Source organism: Botrytis fragariae, assembly GCF_013461495.1.
Source record: "Botrytis fragariae strain BVB16 chromosome Unknown tig00000112, whole genome shotgun sequence".
In the NCBI taxonomy this organism is placed as follows: domain Eukaryota; kingdom Fungi; phylum Ascomycota; class Leotiomycetes; order Helotiales; family Sclerotiniaceae; genus Botrytis; species Botrytis fragariae.
In genome coordinates, this window is record NW_023500997.1 from 622,574 (window position 1) to 641,693 (window position 19,120).

At 43.2% G+C, this 19,120-nt stretch overlaps 6 protein-coding genes across 6 annotated transcripts; 3 read left to right on the forward strand and 3 right to left on the reverse strand.

Moving 5' to 3' along the window:
* Nucleotides 1-1,794: 1,794 nt before the first annotated feature.
* Bfra_007758 (putative abc multidrug transporter protein) lies at nucleotides 1,795-9,047 on the forward strand (the record flags this gene model as incomplete). Its single annotated transcript, XM_037338127.1, has 12 exons — nucleotides 1,795-2,773; nucleotides 2,821-3,911; nucleotides 3,962-5,880; nucleotides 6,598-6,668; nucleotides 6,809-6,885; nucleotides 6,952-7,053; nucleotides 7,129-7,143; nucleotides 7,197-7,896; nucleotides 7,952-8,040; nucleotides 8,106-8,655; nucleotides 8,716-8,760; nucleotides 8,830-9,047. The coding sequence occupies 12 exons, from the start codon at nucleotides 1,795-1,797 to the stop codon at nucleotides 9,045-9,047; spliced, it is 5,856 nt and encodes a 1,951-aa protein (XP_037190190.1).
* Nucleotides 9,048-10,274: 1,227 nt separating this feature from the next.
* Nucleotides 10,275-12,220, reverse strand: Bfra_007759 (putative xaa-pro dipeptidase protein; the record flags this gene model as incomplete). Its single annotated transcript, XM_037338128.1, has 5 exons — nucleotides 10,275-10,381; nucleotides 10,449-10,548; nucleotides 10,634-11,005; nucleotides 11,079-11,706; nucleotides 11,802-12,220. The coding sequence occupies 5 exons, from the start codon at nucleotides 12,218-12,220 to the stop codon at nucleotides 10,275-10,277; spliced, it is 1,626 nt and encodes a 541-aa protein (XP_037190191.1).
* Nucleotides 12,221-12,870: 650 nt separating this feature from the next.
* On the reverse strand, nucleotides 12,871-13,869 carry Bfra_007760 (putative metallopeptidase family m24 protein; the record flags this gene model as incomplete). The annotated part of the gene is made up of 1 exon (XM_037338129.1): nucleotides 12,871-13,869. One exon carries the CDS (start codon nucleotides 13,867-13,869, stop codon nucleotides 12,871-12,873), a length of 999 nt encoding a protein of 332 aa, XP_037190192.1.
* Nucleotides 13,870-13,979: 110 nt separating this feature from the next.
* Nucleotides 13,980-14,371, forward strand: Bfra_007761 (uncharacterized protein; the record flags this gene model as incomplete). The annotated part of the gene is made up of 2 exons (XM_037338130.1): nucleotides 13,980-14,161; nucleotides 14,224-14,371. 2 exons carry the CDS (start codon nucleotides 13,980-13,982, stop codon nucleotides 14,369-14,371), a joined length of 330 nt encoding a protein of 109 aa, XP_037190193.1.
* A 1,325-nt stretch (nucleotides 14,372-15,696) lies between these two features.
* Bfra_007762 (putative beta glucan boisynthesis protein) lies at nucleotides 15,697-16,576 on the reverse strand (the record flags this gene model as incomplete). The annotated part of the gene is made up of 3 exons (XM_037338131.1): nucleotides 15,697-15,759; nucleotides 15,817-16,213; nucleotides 16,266-16,576. 3 exons carry the CDS (start codon nucleotides 16,574-16,576, stop codon nucleotides 15,697-15,699), a joined length of 771 nt encoding a protein of 256 aa, XP_037190194.1.
* Nucleotides 16,577-17,318: 742 nt separating this feature from the next.
* Bfra_007763 (putative cystathionine beta-synthase protein) lies at nucleotides 17,319-19,074 on the forward strand (the record flags this gene model as incomplete). The annotated part of the gene is made up of 2 exons (XM_037338132.1): nucleotides 17,319-17,678; nucleotides 17,727-19,074. The coding sequence occupies exons 1-2, from the start codon at nucleotides 17,419-17,421 to the stop codon at nucleotides 19,072-19,074; spliced, it is 1,608 nt and encodes a 535-aa protein (XP_037190195.1). The 5' UTR covers nucleotides 17,319-17,418.
* Between the last annotated feature and the right edge of the window lie 46 nt (nucleotides 19,075-19,120).

The following is a 19,120-nucleotide window of genomic DNA, read 5'->3' on the forward strand; positions in this document are numbered from 1 at the left end:
ATCATTATTAGGATGGATGTCAAAGGGTAGCTCAAATCACTTGATCAAAAATTTCTCACTGTCGAGATATGCATTGCCCAATGCCAAGGTATATTGTGGAATCTCCATGTTGCAGAATATAGATCCCGATCACGGCAAGGGGAGCAATCCATTGGGACTTCGGAGCCTTGGAGACCTTGATACTGGGGTCTAGTTGCAAACATTTTGACATTAGAGATCGTCTCGACATACTTGACTCGGTCTCAAGTTCTGGATGATCCACCCCAAAAACTCATTAGTCAATGACGGATCTAGTTGATTGAAGATAACAGTAATGGGCATCTGCATCATCGCGCAGTAGTCGTGTGAGGATGAGGGGTGTGGAGGGTAACAGGTTAAGTACGGGCTACAACGGGTATCCACGAAAGTATTGGGCTATGAGGAGCCAACATTGAAAGGAAACGCTAATTTGTAAAAAATTCTTACTATAATCTAAGCTTGATTTTTATCTGATCTGATCGGATCATCTCTCAGAGTCAGATCCATCAAATATGTCGAACCACTTGGAATAATACCGGTATGGCACTTGAGTTTGTACTACCGTACACAAACGCTAAGCCCTATTAATCTTTTTCCGGGTTAGGGAATCTAATCAAGAAACGTTTTCTATGGAAAGGGCTCATACAATTGGCTTGATGCCGTTGACAGTTGGAGGAAAAATTTCATTCGAAGTGGAGAAGATCCACTATAGTTTCGAAAGCTATATATGGATTGAGTACTGGTATGTGTTCATCTTCTTGTTAGTGAGTTTGTACGAACGTGTACGGCCTTGGCTATCCTTTGAAGAAACCTAAAAGTATGGAGTAGAATATCTATGAGACAGACCCTCAATAATAAGATTGCTTTTGAACTACAATGTAGCATGAGCCCCAAATCAACAACTTGATGCTTAATTGAAGTCTATCGGGATCTATCTCAAAGCTGCCATTATACTTACCGGCAGATGGTCATGGAGAGTTCTTGCTATTCATGATCCTACAAAGTGGATGTTATATTTGCCGTTTCATCGGGTGAATTTTTAAACTACTTTTAAGCATACACCCGTTTAACATTTACCATTGAAAGCTAGCAGAAGCTTGTTCGTTACTGCCGGGGATTGTTTTGGACCATACCTTTTGTGGATAAGGCTCCGTTTTTAGTGCTCTGAGCTTTTCTATAATCTTATCAGATCATCTCGTCCAACCCATCAGATGCAGCCACCGATGTCGGTTCCCAGTTTTAATTACCTGTAAAAAGTTTTCATTACTTAATATACTTTCCTTGGTGTATCCATTATAATGCCACTTGCTACAGGAATCTTATCAGATCATCTAATCAGATTAAATACATGACTCTGAACGGTGATGTGATTTTGTTCTTGTCTTCCAAATTCGTTAGAGGGGTAACTAGTATACGAACTCTGTGGAGTCATTACCTCTAACCCATGTTTTCGACGACATCATTCATCTCATCCACGGAGCAGACCGCTTCTGTCATTAATGGATAGGGGTCGAATTGAACTTAGTCGTGTTTCCATTTTCTCTCAAATGTACGTGCCAATGCTTTGCACTCCGATTTTCGTGCCCAATTTTGTGAATGAGTTTTTGTTATGTAAATTCCAAGAACCCTTCTCCATTGCCAGGGTACCACTCTCGGGAGAATTATAGGCAGAAAATTCATCGCTTGTCAACGCAGAGACTTTTTGTTGATTCAAGTGCATGGTGTTGTATCTTCGACATTCGAGTTCTGTAACAATCATTCATCCTGATTGCAGTCATGTCAAAATTTTCGGCACTGAAAGGTCGAATCTTCGGTCTGCCCTCCAAGGTTGCTGGTGCTGAAAAGCAAAGCGGACAATACTTACGTCTATTACTCTCAAGTGATCCAGAACCGCTCGATTATGTTCTTCTTGTGGTTGGATTCATCACCTCGATCGCTTCTGGGGTTCCATTTCCCCTACTGGGTATCTTGTTTGGCCAACTGGTAGACGACCTCAATTCAACATCTTGTAGCACTTCCTCGACTAGTTCAGCGTCACTTACAGATGGCGTTGTGACCAAAGTGTTAGATGTCATTTACGTGACAATCGCGAATTTCTGTTTGATCTATATTCATACTGGATGTTGGAGTCTTCTCGGTGAGCGTCTTGTTAGACGCCTGCGAATGAGATACCTAGATGTTCTTCTACGTCAAGAAGTCGCATTTTTCGATACATTGCCATCCGGTGAAGTAGCTTCCCGCCTCGATGTCGATCTTCAAACCATTCAAACAGGAACTTCTGAAAAGGTCGGAATCTTCATTGCTAGTATCTCCTACTTCGTCGCTTCATATGTCGTTTCCTTCATCAAGAGCGCGAAGCTGGCAGGTATGCTCATCTCTTTGGTGCCAGCCTATCTTTTGATGGCATTGGTGGGAGGACACTTCACTCAAAAGTATGCAAGCCGAATGTCAGATCATGTAGCAGCAGCGACAGCTATTGCTTCAGCAGGACTGTCAAATATGTCTTTGGTTCAAGCTATGGGTGCCAGTTCCCGCTTGGAAGCTGTGTACGCTCGTCACATTGGTTCAGCACAAAGAGAGGGAATCAAGAAAGCTATTGTCGCATCCGTGCAACTTGGTTGTTTGTACTTCATTGCTTACTCTGCCAATGCTCTCGCTTTCTGGCAAGGAAGTAGAGAAATTGCTGCCTCTGTTGACAGCGGATCTGGAACCACAGTAGGAGCTGTGTATACCGTCATCTTCCTCCTTGTTGATTGTAAGTTATTCATAACCATTTTTTAGGCTCGTGCTAATCATATGCAGCATCTTTCATTGTCAGTCAAATCGCTCCTTTCATGCAAATATTTGCTGCAGCTAGTAGCGCATTCATCAAGTTGGTCGCGACGATCAATAAACCATCCTTGATCGATGGAACAACCACAACGGAAGGCCAAACCTTCACTACAATCCCAGGAGATCTAGAATTCAAGGATGTGGATTTTGCATATCCATCGCGACCTGAAGTGGTGGTTCTTAAGTCATTTAGCTTGAGAATCCCAACCAACAAACACACCGCGCTCGTCGGTCTCTCTGGTAGCGGAAAATCCACTGTCGCAGCTTTAGTTCAACGTCTTTACGACCCTATTCGCGGTGATGTTTTCATTGGTGAACATAACATGAAAACCATCAATGTCAAGTGTGCAAGAAGTTTCATTGGAACAGTCGCTCAAAATTCGACACTTCTTGATCGATCAATTCTCGAAAACATCGCCTACGGTTTAGTCAATTCACCACTTCCAGAGCATATTGAGCTCAGAAAGACGCTATTAGATTCAAGCTTACCAGATCTTGCTCACGCCATCCGTGAGGGTGCCAATCCTGAAGAGGCTCTCGCCGCTAGCTCAACCAACGTTCAAACAATTGTCAGACTTGTGCGAGATGCAGCGATGGAAGCTGACGCTCTTGGGTTCATTGATCGATTGCAATATGGTATGTCTACAGAAGCTGGTCCCGGAGGTAATCGACTTAGTGGTGGTCAAAAACAACGTGTTGCATTAGCCCGTGCTATCGTTCGCCGCCCATCTATTTTACTCCTCGACGAAGCTACTGCATCTCTAGATTCAGCCAGTGAGCATTTAATTCAAATGGCTTTGGAACGAGTTAGTGAAGGAAGAACCACCATCTCTATTGCCCACAGACTTTCAACAATCAAGAACGCCGATAATATTGTGGTCATGAGTCAGGGTGAAATCCTTGAGCAGGGCACATATACTGATCTACTTGCTCGAGATGGCGCTTTTGCAAACCTAGTCCGACTCCAGACACTTGCCTCTTCTGATGAACCTATATCTGAGATTCAAACTGAGGATGCCAATGAGGATGAAGAATATCTGCAAGAAAAGATTGATAATAATGTAAGTAATTCGCTCACATAGATTTTGATAAATCATACTAATCGACATAGGAATTCGCAAAGGTCAAATCATTGGACAATACCGGAAAATCTACGCCAGTTGCTGATAATAGCGATTCTGGCGAAACGATCGCTCCCAAGAATGATAAGACTGCAACCAAAGGCCGATCATTCCTCTCTACGTTCTTTGGTATTATGTCGATGGCTAGACCTCATTTACTATTTGTTTTCTTAGGTATTGCCGGTGCTGTTGTAGTTGGTGGCTCATATTCCGGAGAAGCTGTACTTTTCGGTCATACAGTCAGCAGTTTAAGTCCCTGTCTCAGCGCAGCTAGCATCCGTAGTAACGGAAGTTTGTACGGATTGTTGTTCTTCGTTTTGGCTTTGGCTGAATTCTTCGCCAACGTCATCAGCGCATCTTCCTTCGGTCGTGTATCTGAGAAGCTCCTTTATCGTGTCCGTGTTTTGGCGCTCAAGTCTCTTTTCGCACAAGACATTCAATGGCATGAATCGGAGAATAGGAGCCCTGGTACACTGATTTCGTATATCAGCGCTGATGCAAATGCATTGAGTGGTATTACTGGAACCCTTCTCGGAGTTATGCTGTCGATCATCGTTTCAATGGTCTCTGGAATCATTCTTGCACACGTCGTCGCGTGGAGAATCGCTGTTGTATTACTTGCCACCATCCCCGTCCTACTTTCATCTGGTTTCTTGAGATTGAAAATTCTCGCAAGATTCCACGAAAGACACGCAAAGGCTTTCTCTAATTCCGTCGCTATTGCTACTGAGGCTGTTTCGGCCATTAAGACAGTTGCAATCTTTTCACTTGAAGAAGAAACTGTCCAGGTTTTCAACAGATCGCTGAAAGCTCCTTATACTGCAACGCTAAAGACAATTGCATACGGAAATTTCTGGCTCGCCATGGCTTACAGTATGAGTAACTTCGTTTACGCACTAGCATATTGGTGGGGAGCTCGAAATGTTGCAGAAGGACGTTACAATCAACAACAGTTCTTCACGGTCCTACCTGCTCTCCTCTTCAGTGCTCAACTATGTGGACAGATGTTCTCCCTCGCTCCTGATATTTCTAAAGCCGGCGTATCCGCCGCACGAGTTCTTGATTTGATAGATATCGGTCCTGAGAACCTCCTCGAATCTAAGAATAGCCGAGCAACAAATGATCCAGAAGCATCTCAAGGAATGATCGAGAAACAACCAATCAGATCAGGTGGTCTCGCCGTACGCTTCAACAATGTTCGTTTCTCCTACCCCGCTCGTCCAGATATCGAAGTCCTCAAAGGTCTCACCATAAACATTACTCCCGGTACATTCTGTGCCCTTGTCGGTCGTTCTGGAGCCGGAAAATCAACCATCATTGCCCTCCTTGAACGTTTCTACTCTCCAGCATCCGGCAGTGTCGAAATTGACGGTCAAGACATTTCCAAGATTGACGGCGTCGCATTCCGCGATGATATTGCACTCGTTCCCCAGGAAAGTGTGCTATTTGATGGCACCGTCCGCTTTAATCTCGAACTTGGCGCTCGTGTCGGACATACCCCAACTATGGAAGAGATCGAATCTGCATGCAAATTGGCAAACATTCACGATACCATTATCTCTCTTCCCGAGGGATACGAAACCCCTTGTGGTTCCAATGGTGGCCAATTTTCAGGCGGTCAATTACAACGTCTCTCCATTGCTCGTGCATTACTCCGAAAGCCACGCTTACTACTTCTTGATGAATCGACTTCGGCTCTTGATGCCGAGTCTGAGAAGTTGTTTGAGGAGGCTCTGGAGAAGACAGCAAAGGGTGTTACTGTCATCGCTATCGCGCACAGATTGAGAACCATCAAGAAGGCGTCGACGATTTTCGCAATTGATGGCGGTATTTGCGTGGACCAAGGAAGCCACGACGAATTGGTGACTCGAAATGAGGAGTATAGAGCCAACGCTGCCTTCCAGACGTTGTGAGTTAATATAGTGGTGGCGGGGGAAACCAAGCGTGATTGAAGGGAAAAATCGGATAGAATGAATAGCGTTTTGCATAACCTTATTCATGGTGTTTTTGCTTTCGAAAACCCCACACCAAAATAATTTGGACTTTTTGTACGCTATCTGTAACGAGTACACTTCGAACATGTTTTGGAATTGAAAGAAGGTTTCCTATATCTATAGACATTAGCATACTGTACATACATTTAATTATCAATCTTAGACAACATTCACTTCACTCAAGTCCAGAGATATCATTATTTGTCTTCAATGCCCCTTAGTTGAATCTTGACTTCAAACCAATAGAAGATAAATGGCAAAGTCGTAATATGATACTCTTTCTCTCCATGCTTCCCTCATGCAACGAATGGAGTCCTAGGTACCGGCACTGAAAGTCTGTGATCCAATCCATCGATTCTAAGCCAAGGAGCCAACGTACCCTGAAACTACCCCGCAAACACGAAATTGTGCCATGTGGTATGAGCGGAACGAGACAGGAGATAAATAGTGGAAAGAATACACCGATTGGGCTATTGTTTCTGATATTGTGAATTGATTGAATTTTGTTCCTACAATCCAGTCCATCTATCTGAATAGAACATTCTCAGACTACGACCAGTAGACAAATGACTGCAGAATAATTGCATCAAGTAAATTACATAAGACTATCTATACATTTGACTAATTCAAAGAACCCGTCGAGCTCACCATCTACAAATAAGGAAGGTTGACGCTTTGAAGTACCCCGGATCTAACTGTTTTGGTAAGCCGAAACTACCCCTCTCATAACCTAGCTTCCCGAGCTTCTCTAGCTTATTATTCTCATACATCCCATCCCGCATATCTGTTTGTACTTCCATACTTCTCAAGAAAACAAATACACATACATCACCCTTTTTTCAGATCATCACAACACCAAGAATATCAAGATATTAAACATGGTCACTGCTTCGTACGCCTTCTTTGAGGCCCTTGTTGAGGTAACCAACCAGCCTTATCTTATCATCTCAAAACTTCACATGTAAATAGATCTAACAATGCATTAGGCGGGGGTAACTCATTGCTTCGTTAACTTAGGATCGGATCATCCTTCTATTTTAGAAGCTTTGATTACGCTTAAAAGGGAGAACAAGGGTCCAGAAGTCATAGTAAGTCTTCAGATATATTAATTGATCAATGTCTTGATGACATTTTCATAATCATAAACTAATGACACTTTCTAGACATGTCCAAACGAAGTATGCACATAGATCCTCTCCCCACCTTTGAAATATGCTCATATCTTCCCTAGATGGTAGCCCTCTCTATGGCCGATGGATATGCCCGTCTAACTGGCAAACCTCAATGTGTAATCGTACACGTCGACGTGGGAACCCAAGGATTGGGAGCTGCGGTTCACAATGCCTCATGCGGACGGGCACCCGTTCTTATATTTGCCGGTCTATCCCCCTACACAATTGAAGGAGAAATGCGCGGATCGCGAACAGAATATATCCATTGGATACAAGATGTACCCAACCAGGCTGAGATCGTCAGACAGTATTGTCGATATTCAATGGAGATTAAGACGGGGAAGAATATTAAACAAATGGTTAACAGGGCTCTTCAATGGGCTACTAGTGCTCCTGCTGGACCAGTCTATTTGTATTCAGCAAGAGAAGTCATGGAAGAGGAAATTGATGATTATGATCTGGTTCAGGAACATTGGAATGCAGTGGAGCCAGCTGCACTTTCTGAGAGTTCAGTTGCTACGATTTCTGAAGCATTGGTCAATGCAAAGGAGCCATTGATCATTACTGGCTATAGTGGTCGAAATCATAAGGCAGTAGGAGCTCTTGTTGAATTGGCGGATACAGTTAAAGGTCTTCGTGTTTTGGATACTGGTGGAAGTGATATGTGCTTTCCAGCTGATCATCGTGCTTGGCTGGGATTGAGATATGGCAGTGACAAGGCCATTGAAACCGCCGACGTCATTGTTGTCATTGACTGCGGTACATACTCAACCTTTCAACAATGATATATGGAGACTAACATACTTTCATGCAGATGTACCCTGGGTTAACACTTTGTGTCATCCTTCAAAATCAGCCAAGATATTCCATATCGATGTTGACCCACTCAAACAACAAATGCCAGTAAGTCCCCCAAGTTTCATTCTATGCGAACGCTTTTCATGAAGATTCCCACTGAATAATTTCAGGTATTTTATCTTGCCGCACTTTCTCGTTACAGAGCGGATAGTTACACATCCATAAGCCAACTCATAAAATACATAAAAAATGCTAGTGACTTCGCCAACACACTCTCCTCCTCGCCATACACGGAGCGATGGGAGGCTCTCGCTACAGATCACACCAAACGTCTTGAGACTATCAACGCCGCTTCGTCAAAAGTCTTTGAAGATGATTCCTTCGGCACCGGTTACCTCTGTCAACAACTACGCAAGATCGTACCTGCTGACACAATCTTCGCTATCGAAGCTGTAACAAATACCGTATTCGTAGCAGACAATATTCAAGCTACTCTCCCCGGTTCTTGGATTAACTGTGGAGGAGGAGGATTAGGATGGTCTGGTGGTGGAGCTTTAGGTATTAAATTAGCATCTGAGATTGAGAATGGGAAAGGAAAGGGGAAGTTTGTCGTCCAGATTGTTGGAGATGGGACATTTTTATTCTCGGTTCCAGGAAGTGTTTATTGGATTTGTCAAAGATATGGTATTCCAGTTCTAACTATTGTTTTGAACAACAAGGGTATGTTTTTATTGATGGAGTATATGGAAATTCTGATTGCAGTTACTAACGATGGCACAGGTTGGCACGCACCAAAGCGATCTCTCATGCTAGTTCATCCAGATGGTATGTTTTTCTTCTCCTACTTCTCACAGTCAAACTATCATTTGTGACGCTTCTCTAACAAAATATCAGGTATTGGATCCAAAGCCACTAACGAAGAATTGAACATATCATTCGCACCACAAGTCCCAGATTACGCGGGAATAGCTAGAGCAGCATCTGGAAACAGCGTAATGGCCGAAAAGATTTCGAAAGCTAGTGAGGTCGAGAAGGTCTTACTGAAGGCTGTAGAGTGTGTTAAGGGGGGTACCACCGCGGTGATCGATGCGGTTGTTGTGCCTGGTTGTTAGGAGAGTGCATAGCTGGTGATCGAGTGGGGATATGGCGATTTGGAGGAGGGAAATTTTGATGGGTTACAGGCTTCTATGGGATTCCGCGGTGGTAGATTAGATATGCGTGCATGATCGTAGGGGATTTTATTGATGAAATCATGACATTTGGTAAAACATCCATGGAAGTAACGTTGTGTTATGGTGAATGCGCTTTTGAAAGACAGAAACGAGATTAGGCGAAATTGGAGTGAGTGAATGGATGGATGTTTTTGGAATATCTAATTACTCGGGTGAAACTTTAATCTAAGGTTTGAGAATAGAATGGTAGGGTGATAATGATAGTGAATCAATCAACTCATATAGGCGAAGTGAAGATTAGAATATTATTAGGATAAGAGGGGATGAGATGGGATAGAATAAGTTGAAAGAAGATGATGAAATGGAATGGAATGAAATTGGGTAGATACAACGAAAGAGTTTAAGATAAGATAGAATAGAATAGAATGAATATGAGTATAGAATGAGATGAAATAGAATGAGATGAAATAGATTAAGATGAAATAGATTAAGATGAAATAGAATGAGATGAAATAAATAGATAGGATAGTTAGAATGAGATTGATTTATATGATGTTATATTTATTAGTTAAGTTAGGTATTTGGGTATTAATAATTGATAATTTAGGATTTAGGAGGAGAAATGAGAATGAGAATGAGGATGTGTATTAGTAAAATGGGGATAGAATGGAATAGAATAGATTTAATAAAATAATAGTTGATAAGAGAAGAGGAAGTTAAGATTGCACGAGAGGGATGAGAGATGAGAGATGAGAGATGAGAGATGAGGGATGAGAGATGAGAGATGAGAGATGAGAGATGAGAGATGAGAGATGAGAGATGAGAGATGAGAGATGAGAGATGAGAGATGAGAGATGAGAGATGAGAGATGAAAGATATGGAGATAAGTAGATATGAGTTCTTCATGTATCAAGTGAATTAAACAGATAGATAGATTAGTGGAAGGGGGAAGATCGATGTTGAAAGTTTAGATACCTCATTGATATATCGAGATATGAAAGGATTGGAGAATGATTCTTAATTAATCGTCTATTTATTTAATGATCCAACGAATCATCCAAAAATCATGCACATTCTCAATCCACCACATTTTTCACATCTCCCAAAATGCTCATAATCTAAACCTCACATATCAAGAACCACTCCCCTATCTCGCCAATTCTTCAACTAAGACCCATTAATAATCTTTTCCATCTCCTCCACATCCTTAACCACCGTCGTTAAATTATCATAACCATCTTTCGTGATCAGAATATTATCTTCAATTCTTACACCTAGTTTTATTCGTTAATTTCTGCATCAAAACACGGAAGACAGGAGAGAGCAAGAAGAAAAACCTACCTCCAACTTCCCAGTACTTCTCCAAAACATCCGAGTTGATATATTGAGCATGTGCTGGATCTTTAAGATATGGTTCAATGATGAAGCGACAGAAATAGATCTGATATATTTGTATCAGTCACAAACCCCAAAAGAGCAGACAGGAAAAAGGGAGACGCGAGAAAAGAAAAAAGAACAAAACATACACCCGGTTCAACAGTAACTACACTCCCCTCTGGCAAATTTCCCCTAACTCTCAAATATCTAAACAATCTATCCTTATCCTCATAGTTTGGATGTCCACCAGTGTCATGCGTATCCATTCCGAGATAATGTCCTAATCCATGCGGGAAAAACGCTACGCTTGTTCTTGCTTTTAAAATCTCTTCTTTACCACCTTTCAAGATTCCTAAGGAGAGAAGTCCCTCGATCGCGACTTTGTGGGCAAGGAGATGTACTTCATCCCAGGAAATACCGGCTTTGAGCATAGAAATACATTGCGATTGCATGGAGAGCACGATATCGTAGATGGAGCGAGATTCGGGTGTGAAGTGGCCGTTTATTGGAAAGGTTCTTGTCTGTCAGGATGATTAGCGCAACTCTTAGAAACCCATGAGAACCCTCGATTCAGAGAATAGAGAAAAATCTTACAATATCCGAAGCATAACATTGATACTCTCCTCCAGCATCCAAAAGCAAATTCAATTTTCCCTCCAACTCCTCTGAATTCTTCATATAATGCAAGGTAGCAGCCGCTGTACCACTAGCCACAATGCTGTGATAAGCTTGTTCTCTCGCTCCATTCGCAATGCTCTCTTTGATAAAAAGCGCCTCCAATTCCCTTTCATTCTTCGCATGTTTAACTGCTTTCAAAACTGCCGTGTGTCCCACTTCTGAAATCTCATTCGCCCTTCTCATCAACGCAACTTCATACTCTGATTTGCGTACACGAGCTTCTTCAATAGCTTCCTTGAGGAGCGTGAAATCTTTCTGGGGAAATTCAAGGAAGGTTATGTGGGTAGAAATCTGGGGTGCGATAGCCCAGACCTTTGTTTGGTTTGGGAGGGCCAATTGCGCGTTTATGGTATCGGTCGTGAGGACTTCGTCGACGTCATAACGGGCGAGTGCTTCTTCAGGAGAAAGAGGAAGACCAGTCCAGATGACTGATTCCGGGTCGATTGGGGGAATGAAGAGGGTGCTTTTGTCTTTTGCGATGTCATAGGTAAAGTAAGCGTCAGGGAGATCGCAGCCGGTGAGATAGTAGAAAAAGCGTCGTTGTCTGGAAACGGGATTGTTAGTATGAGCTCTAAATAAATTCAGAACATCTTTAATATATGCCAGATTCAATATTCAGCATTTCTCCCACCAACGTACCTGAAAGGAGCAGCCTCGTCATTGTCCTCAATCATAATCGTCTTCTGCGCCTCCAAATACAAGAGTCCCTCTGCCTCCGGCTCCTTACTCTTAATATATTCCACGACCTTCCTCACATGTTCTTTTGCCGGGTATTTCCCCTTCAAAATCGTATCCGTAGATGAAGCCATATTGCGATGAATAATCCTCGGATTAATTCCTATCTGAGATGTATCGCCGGTAATTCGAGCTCTATCCAAACCGTATTTTCTCCAGCTTTGAGATATAATTTTCGGTTGGATTGGTATGAAGGATGCCGTTTGAGAAGTACTAGCTCTGGAAGAATAAAATTGTACCTGTGCTACACACGCTATTCTTTGTCGTCTATTCGGACAACGTGGTGTGAATCGCGGGGTATCTGACAAGCGGAACATGGCCATGGCCGTTTCTAAGCGTTGCTGATGAAAATCGCAGCTTGCCTCGGTGAGGGGCTAACGGTTGGGCTAAATTTTAGAAATTTGACATTATTACTAGGTAGCTGTCGATTTTAAGCTTGGCAGTTTTAATTCTCAAGGATCGATGCTAAAAAAGGAGTTTACGCATGTGAAGATCTCAAGAGAACGCATGTGAATGAAAGTAAGAATCGAATTAGACTATTGTATGTATTCCGGATATCATTAAATTCTGGATGTCCAATCATCCAATATCGGTATTTCAAAAACATTGACAGTGTACCTACTGCTAGAAATGAAACTACACTATCAAATTATCGAACAATCCTATTGCCCATTCACACGATTTGGAGCAATGTATATCCTCCAACAATCGTGATCCAAGCCGCACCCATCATCAAATGCTTCCAATGCTGCCTCTCATATCCATGTTGTAGCCCCTGATCATCTCAACTGTGTTCTCTAAAGTAACGAGGCCGAACCGTATATGCAATCTGCTTCAGTTTCTTCATCTGTGACCTGTTCCATGCCATGCCTTGCTCATCTCTCATATTCAGGGGCCATGTACGTCTTGACTCGGCCATTTTCCTACTTTCCAATATCGCATGTATCATATTTAGGCTATGCCTAACGTACACCTAAGCGTCCGCCGTTACTTCTAACACTGTCTCTTGTGCAGCCATACCCGTTCTACCCTTATTCAAGAGTGACATTTTCGGGACGAAATTCACTCCTCCCTGTAAAGACGATAATTCCTTTAGGCTTATCGCGTGCTGTAAGAGAGCTTCTTTACTAGTCTTAAATTCGAAATTTGTAAGGAAACAAAAATTGATTTCCAATCTCGAAAGCTCTTGTTCACTAACTCCTCCGACTTTTGAGAAGCGTGCATGAGCATAGCTTTGGTCCTCGAGTGCTTTCATAGCCACACGTAGTCCGGCTAATATGAGTCGATGTGAGTTTCGCCTTGTTACAGGTATGACTCGTTCATCGACTGCCACCCTGTGTATGTAGGAACTTGTTGCAAGATAGACAGCTGTTGACATTGGACAAAATGTGTGTATCCGCATCAGATAATCTTCCAAAGAGATCGGAGGAGGATGCTTCGAATAAAATTTTCGTGTGATAGCACTGTGTTGAACATTCAAAGGCTCCGCATTCTCTCCAACGATAATATATGGTTCTGCGGGCACAATGTGCTGTGTTTCCAGAGGTTTCGGACGAAGATTTACTCCATCTATAACCTCAGATCCAGAAGTTCGTTGTCGAAACCCTGCTAAGTTTGTCCATGATCCAGACCGTCGTATGTTTTCTTTCTCTGCCTGCATTCCCCTCATATTTGGCATCGTCGTTTCGGCCGACGCTGGCATGGGAGGAATATCTCCCGTAAATTGAACTAGAGCTTCGATGCCAGCACATAACAATTTAAGTGCTGTTATCGGCGAAAGAGTAAATATATCGATGCTACTGGGAGATGGTGGTGAAACTCCACGATCATTTGCACAATGGTTAACCGTAAGACCCGCATCAGATGAAGGATTTGGTGGTGGTGGTAGTTCGTGGTCAGTATGATCCTCTGAACCGTGGTTCGAATTTACGAACGCCGTCGAGTCGGATCCATCTGTAGGTAAAGGAGACATAGTTCCGGATTTATTGTCTGTGAACTAAATCTCTGTGTCCGACAGTAAAAAGACTCAACCTTTCAATTTTTGTTATCTCTCTCCACCAAATATCCAAATGAACGTGGATGATGAGATCAAGAATTAAGAAGACGCCGGGGCCAGGGAGGCTTAATGGATGCTTGGAAGAGCTCCAAGAAGCGCATGTTCTCGGTGACAGACGATATGCAAAATTTGTTGTTGGAAGGCGAGATTGGGTTGTGTATGGAGGAATTGATGGTCTTATATTTGAGTGGAGTGGGAGTGGATTCAGGTTATAGTTAGTTTATAGGGTTTTTGGGAATTTCCCTCGGCGCTAATAAGAGAAATGAACAGAGGTGCAAAAGGTATCGGTACAGCAGAGGAATGGGTAGGTATAGAAAGCGACAAGGAAGGTTACACAAGCATGTGCATTGTGCGGACAACATCAACTGATCGATCCCCTTGTCTTTCCTTGGATCGTCTCGGAATTGGATTAAAATGAGTAGCATGGGATTATGCGTCAACAGTCGGTGGTATCCGTAACATTAGCAGTATTCAGCCTGATTGTGGTACATACGGAGAGCACTGCATTCAACGACTACGAGCAGAGTACCCGAAGAGAAAATATGCTCCTCTCAAAGTCTCAACAAGCACATCCGTCCACCAATCTCTAAGCTAGTTGATAGCGACTGGTGACTAGTGACTAGATATCGACAAAGCAGAACTAATTGAAATAAGCCGACGCTTAGAGACCTTAGCATCAAGCGGCCACTCCACTACCCACTGATAAGAACCGAGAGGCCGGACGGAAAAAGGAAAAGAGGAAAAAAAACTACAAGGAGCACGTGGATCAACACCAGGGTGAAAGAACCTCGGGGAAGACCAAATCTAGCAACGGGGCCTATACATTGCACGCACGCCACGCGGTTGATGAAGATACCTAGTAGGCAGTTACTGGGTAGTTCATCTGCAGAATCAGATGAAGTGCATACGGAGTCTAATGACTTCCAGATCAATCACTTCCAACTTCCAACTTTACTTCAACCAATAATCACACCTCGCGTCACTTCATCTCAGGATCTGGAATAAATGCTACCGTGTCGTGGAGATGGTCAGATATCTACCTAGCATATTATTATATAAGGGGTTTACGAGGCTAGAGCCACGATAATGGCTCGATACGAATCCCTAATCATCCTTACTAAATCTGGATGAATGGAAAGACCACGAGACTCTCAAAATTTGACGTTGGGAGATTATTCAGTTACAGAATGACAAATAGAGTAAAGTACGATATTCGGGATAATGGCTTAAGCGCACCCGTCAGGTAATAGTGGGAAGGAGGCTTAAATTGATTTGTTAATTTATGAACTAGATACCTAGATACCTCGACACCTAGATGCCCAGATACCCAGATAAACTTCTCAATTTACTTTACCTCTTCCTGAAATTGGCTCATATTGGGCATGTTGCATTCAGGACATGTAGCATTCTATGGATGTTGTATCCGACTAAGTAAACATTGGCAAGCATTTCCCCGCATCTAGACATTCCTATCAGACCCTCCGCGCTGGGATTAATATCGGAATCACCTCTCCGCTATCCCCTGAGATTATACCAATATGCAGACATCTTGCAGATAGTGCTTGACGACCCTGGCGCACAGTACCAAGTGATGGCTTGACTGGGTAAATTCTTGATTCGTTGGGTATACACGGTATTCATCTAAACTAAAACCTCGAATACCAATTCGAGTGTACGCCAAACTCCTTTTCACATGTTCATTTGATGCCCTATTTATACATCATTCATTGCCTTTCTAATGATTCAATCCTTCCATCTAGCCAAGAATTTTGCCATATCATCTGTAGGCATTGATGCAGCAGCAACCTTTCATGTGTTAGTCACGTCAAGTTTGGATTGTTGGGTTTGTGTCTTGAAACTTACCGTATTAGGATGACTTGTAAAGGAAGCTGTTTGAGCTTGAGTCAAAGTTGTGTCAATAGTTGCCGAGCTTAGATACGTGGTGGCTAGAGCAACAGACGATGTTGGATATTGAGGTTCTGTGTTCGTAGCCGTTATTGTGGTACCAGGCATCAGGCCCATTGGAGCATATCTTGTAAGGCCAGTTTGTGATTGGTATGGGGTTCCATAAACGCCCTCGTCCGCAGTTCCTGATGATGATGCGACTGCCGTATCTGCCACATTATTGACAGTCGCCGGTCCAGCGGTGTCAGTAATTGTGTACGTGGCTCCAAAACTTCCCGTCATGCCGCTAATTGAGAATCTATCCGAATAGACGGTAACAGTCCCTGACGCTGTGGTTGCTATCATTCTCATGAAGCTGCATTATCATCAGCATCAAGTCTTCTTTAACTCTAGCTTCATAAACTCACTAGGCATTGGTCACCGATGACCCACTGGCCGCTGGTACAGTGACACTAGTCGAAACAGTTGACCCCAAGGTAGCGGAAGCAGTTACGGCGTATATCACTTTGAGATCCTTACCCGAACTGGATCCTGCGCAGACATCTAATTGATAGGTGGTAATATCAGCTATAGCTGGAGCATCTCCGTTGTCTGCCCACGTAACAGTAAATGGAGTTGCAGCTGTTTCTACCGCTGCGGCTGCGGGTGCTGAGAATTTTGGATATGCAATTGCGAACGGAGCATATGCCAGAAGGACTAAAGCTTGGGAGAAGCGCATGATGAATATTGTTCGTCAGCGCTCGCAGATTGGATATCGGTGTTGAATATTGATCCTCGTATGAATTCTGTTTGGCAGAGCGAGTTTTATGGTTCTTATCGAGTCGTACGTGGTGAAAATTGATTGATAGATTTTAAACTTCCAAATATATTCAAGAGTCCGAACACAGAAAGAGAAGGCGGAAATGTAACTTTGAACTTTTGGCCTTAGGCGGTGAAGGGGGCTGCATCTCAACGTTCACGGTGTTTGAAGTTCTATAATTAGCATGTGAAAGTTTCTACAGACTCTGTGCTATTGGATAAAGATTTTGATATGCAATGCAATTTGGATTGATGTCAAGTAAATGCCATTTCGATGATTTCACAATGCTCCTTCCTAAGTACTATGAAATGAAATACTTGTATGCAATTTCTTCATAATCATATCAAATCGTGATAAATGTAGGTATCATTTTGTAACTTCGAATGTCAGACACCCAATGTCCGTCTTAAGCCTTATAAGGTAAAGGTTATACTTCGGTCTCCACGGCTACTTGCGGTCAAATCTTGCCACGAATTTTACCTCCCTAGTACCTTATCGCTTATCCAGGCCAAAGACCCCTCCCCTTCACTAAAACTCGAAGGGTAACTCAATGAAGAATTTCATTGTCAAGCTTTTACTCCGACATTTTATAGCAAATTCTCCTTCCACATTGCGACATTAATCACCAATACCAAAGAAGACAATCATTTACTTCTTCCCTTCCATCACCATCGTTCCATCTCTTCCATCCATCTCGTTTCTATTCGGAATCATCTACAAATCGTTAAATTTCAGCTCAAACATCTAGAACCATCATCAACATGGCATCCATTACTAGTCCTGCGCGGGCTCCAGTCCTTGCAATGAGTGCTTCCGAGTTGATTGGAAATACTCCTTTGGTACGACTAAATAAGATTCCACAGAGTTTGGGAATCGAAGCCGAAGTTTATGCCAAGGTCGAGCTCTTCAACGCTGGCGGAAGCATCAAGGATCGTATTGCCCTCCGCATGATCGAGGAGGCGGAAAAGTCTGGAAGAATAAAGCCCGGAGACACTCTCATTGAGCCAACCAGTGGAAACACGTAAGTTTTTCTATACCACTTTGGCATAAATCTCTAATCATTCTCTAGCGGTATTGGTCTCGCTCTTGTTGGAGCTATCAAAGGTTACAAGACAATCATTACTCTTCCCGAAAAGATGTCACCCGAAAAGGTCGCTGTTCTACGAGCACTTGGAGCCACTATTATTCGTACCCCAACTCAAGCAGCTTGGGACGCCCCCGAGTCCCACATCGGAGTGGCAAGACGATTGTTGAAAGAGATTCCAAACTCTCACATCCTCGATCAATATGCTAACGAGAACAACCCCAACGCACACGAATTTGGAACTGCAGAAGAAATCTGGAAGCAAACTGATGGCAAGATTACTGCTGTTGTCGCAGGAGCTGGTACAGGTGGAACCATTACTGGATTATCTAAAGGCTTAAAGAAACACAACAAAGATGTCAAAATTATTGCAGCAGATCCCCACGGATCCATACTTGCAGTTCCAGAAAACCTGAATCAAGAACACGCCAACGAATCATACAAGGTTGAGGGAATTGGTTATGATTTCATTCCTGATGTTTTGGATAGAGATTCTGTCGATGTGTGGTACAAGACAGATGATCGTGAATCATTCGCCTACGCACGTAGATTAATTGCCGAAGAAGGACTTTTGGTAGGAGGTAGTAGTGGTAGTGCTATTGCAGCCATGGTAAAGGGAGTCCGTGATTTGGGACTTGGTAAAGGTGATACCGTGGTAGTCATCCTACCAGATAGTATTAGAAGTTATCTCAGCAAATTTGCCGATGACGACTGGTTGGCGGCCAACGACCTCCTCCCTCCTACCCCAGAGTCTTCTTTGCCAGCATCCCCAGTCGCCAAAGCTCAATCCAAGAAAGATCCATACTCTGGAGCGACTATTCGATCCCTTCGCCTCAAACCAGTCACATCTGTCCTCGCCAACTCCTCTTGTTCTGAAGCCGTCGAAACCATGCGTGAAAAGGGTTTCGATCAACTCCCTGTCCTCGCTCCAAAGGGCGATAAACTCGTCGGTCTTGTCACCCTTGGAAACCTTCTCAGTTGGATTAGTCGCGGGCGTGCCACCGGAAAAAGCCCAGTTTCAGATGTCATGTTCGATTTCTCCCACATCCCTGAAGTTATCACCGATCCCAAGGATATCAGTCATCTTTCTTCGCCTCCTAAGAGCAACGGTATCGAAACGACAAAGGATGGCAAGAAGCAGACCACTCCAAAGCGCAAATTCGTAGAAATCACACTCGATACTCCTCTTTCCGCCTTGAGCAAGTTTTTCGAATGGAACAGTGCCGCAGTTGTTACCGAGAAGGGAAGCGAGGCTGATGGATTGTCGAAGCCGGTCGCAGTTGTCACAAAGGTTGATTTGTTGAGCTGGATGGTAAAGCAAAGCAAAGTTTAAGGGACCTGGTGCATGGTGTAGGGGTTGGAAACGGCGTTTTGGAGCA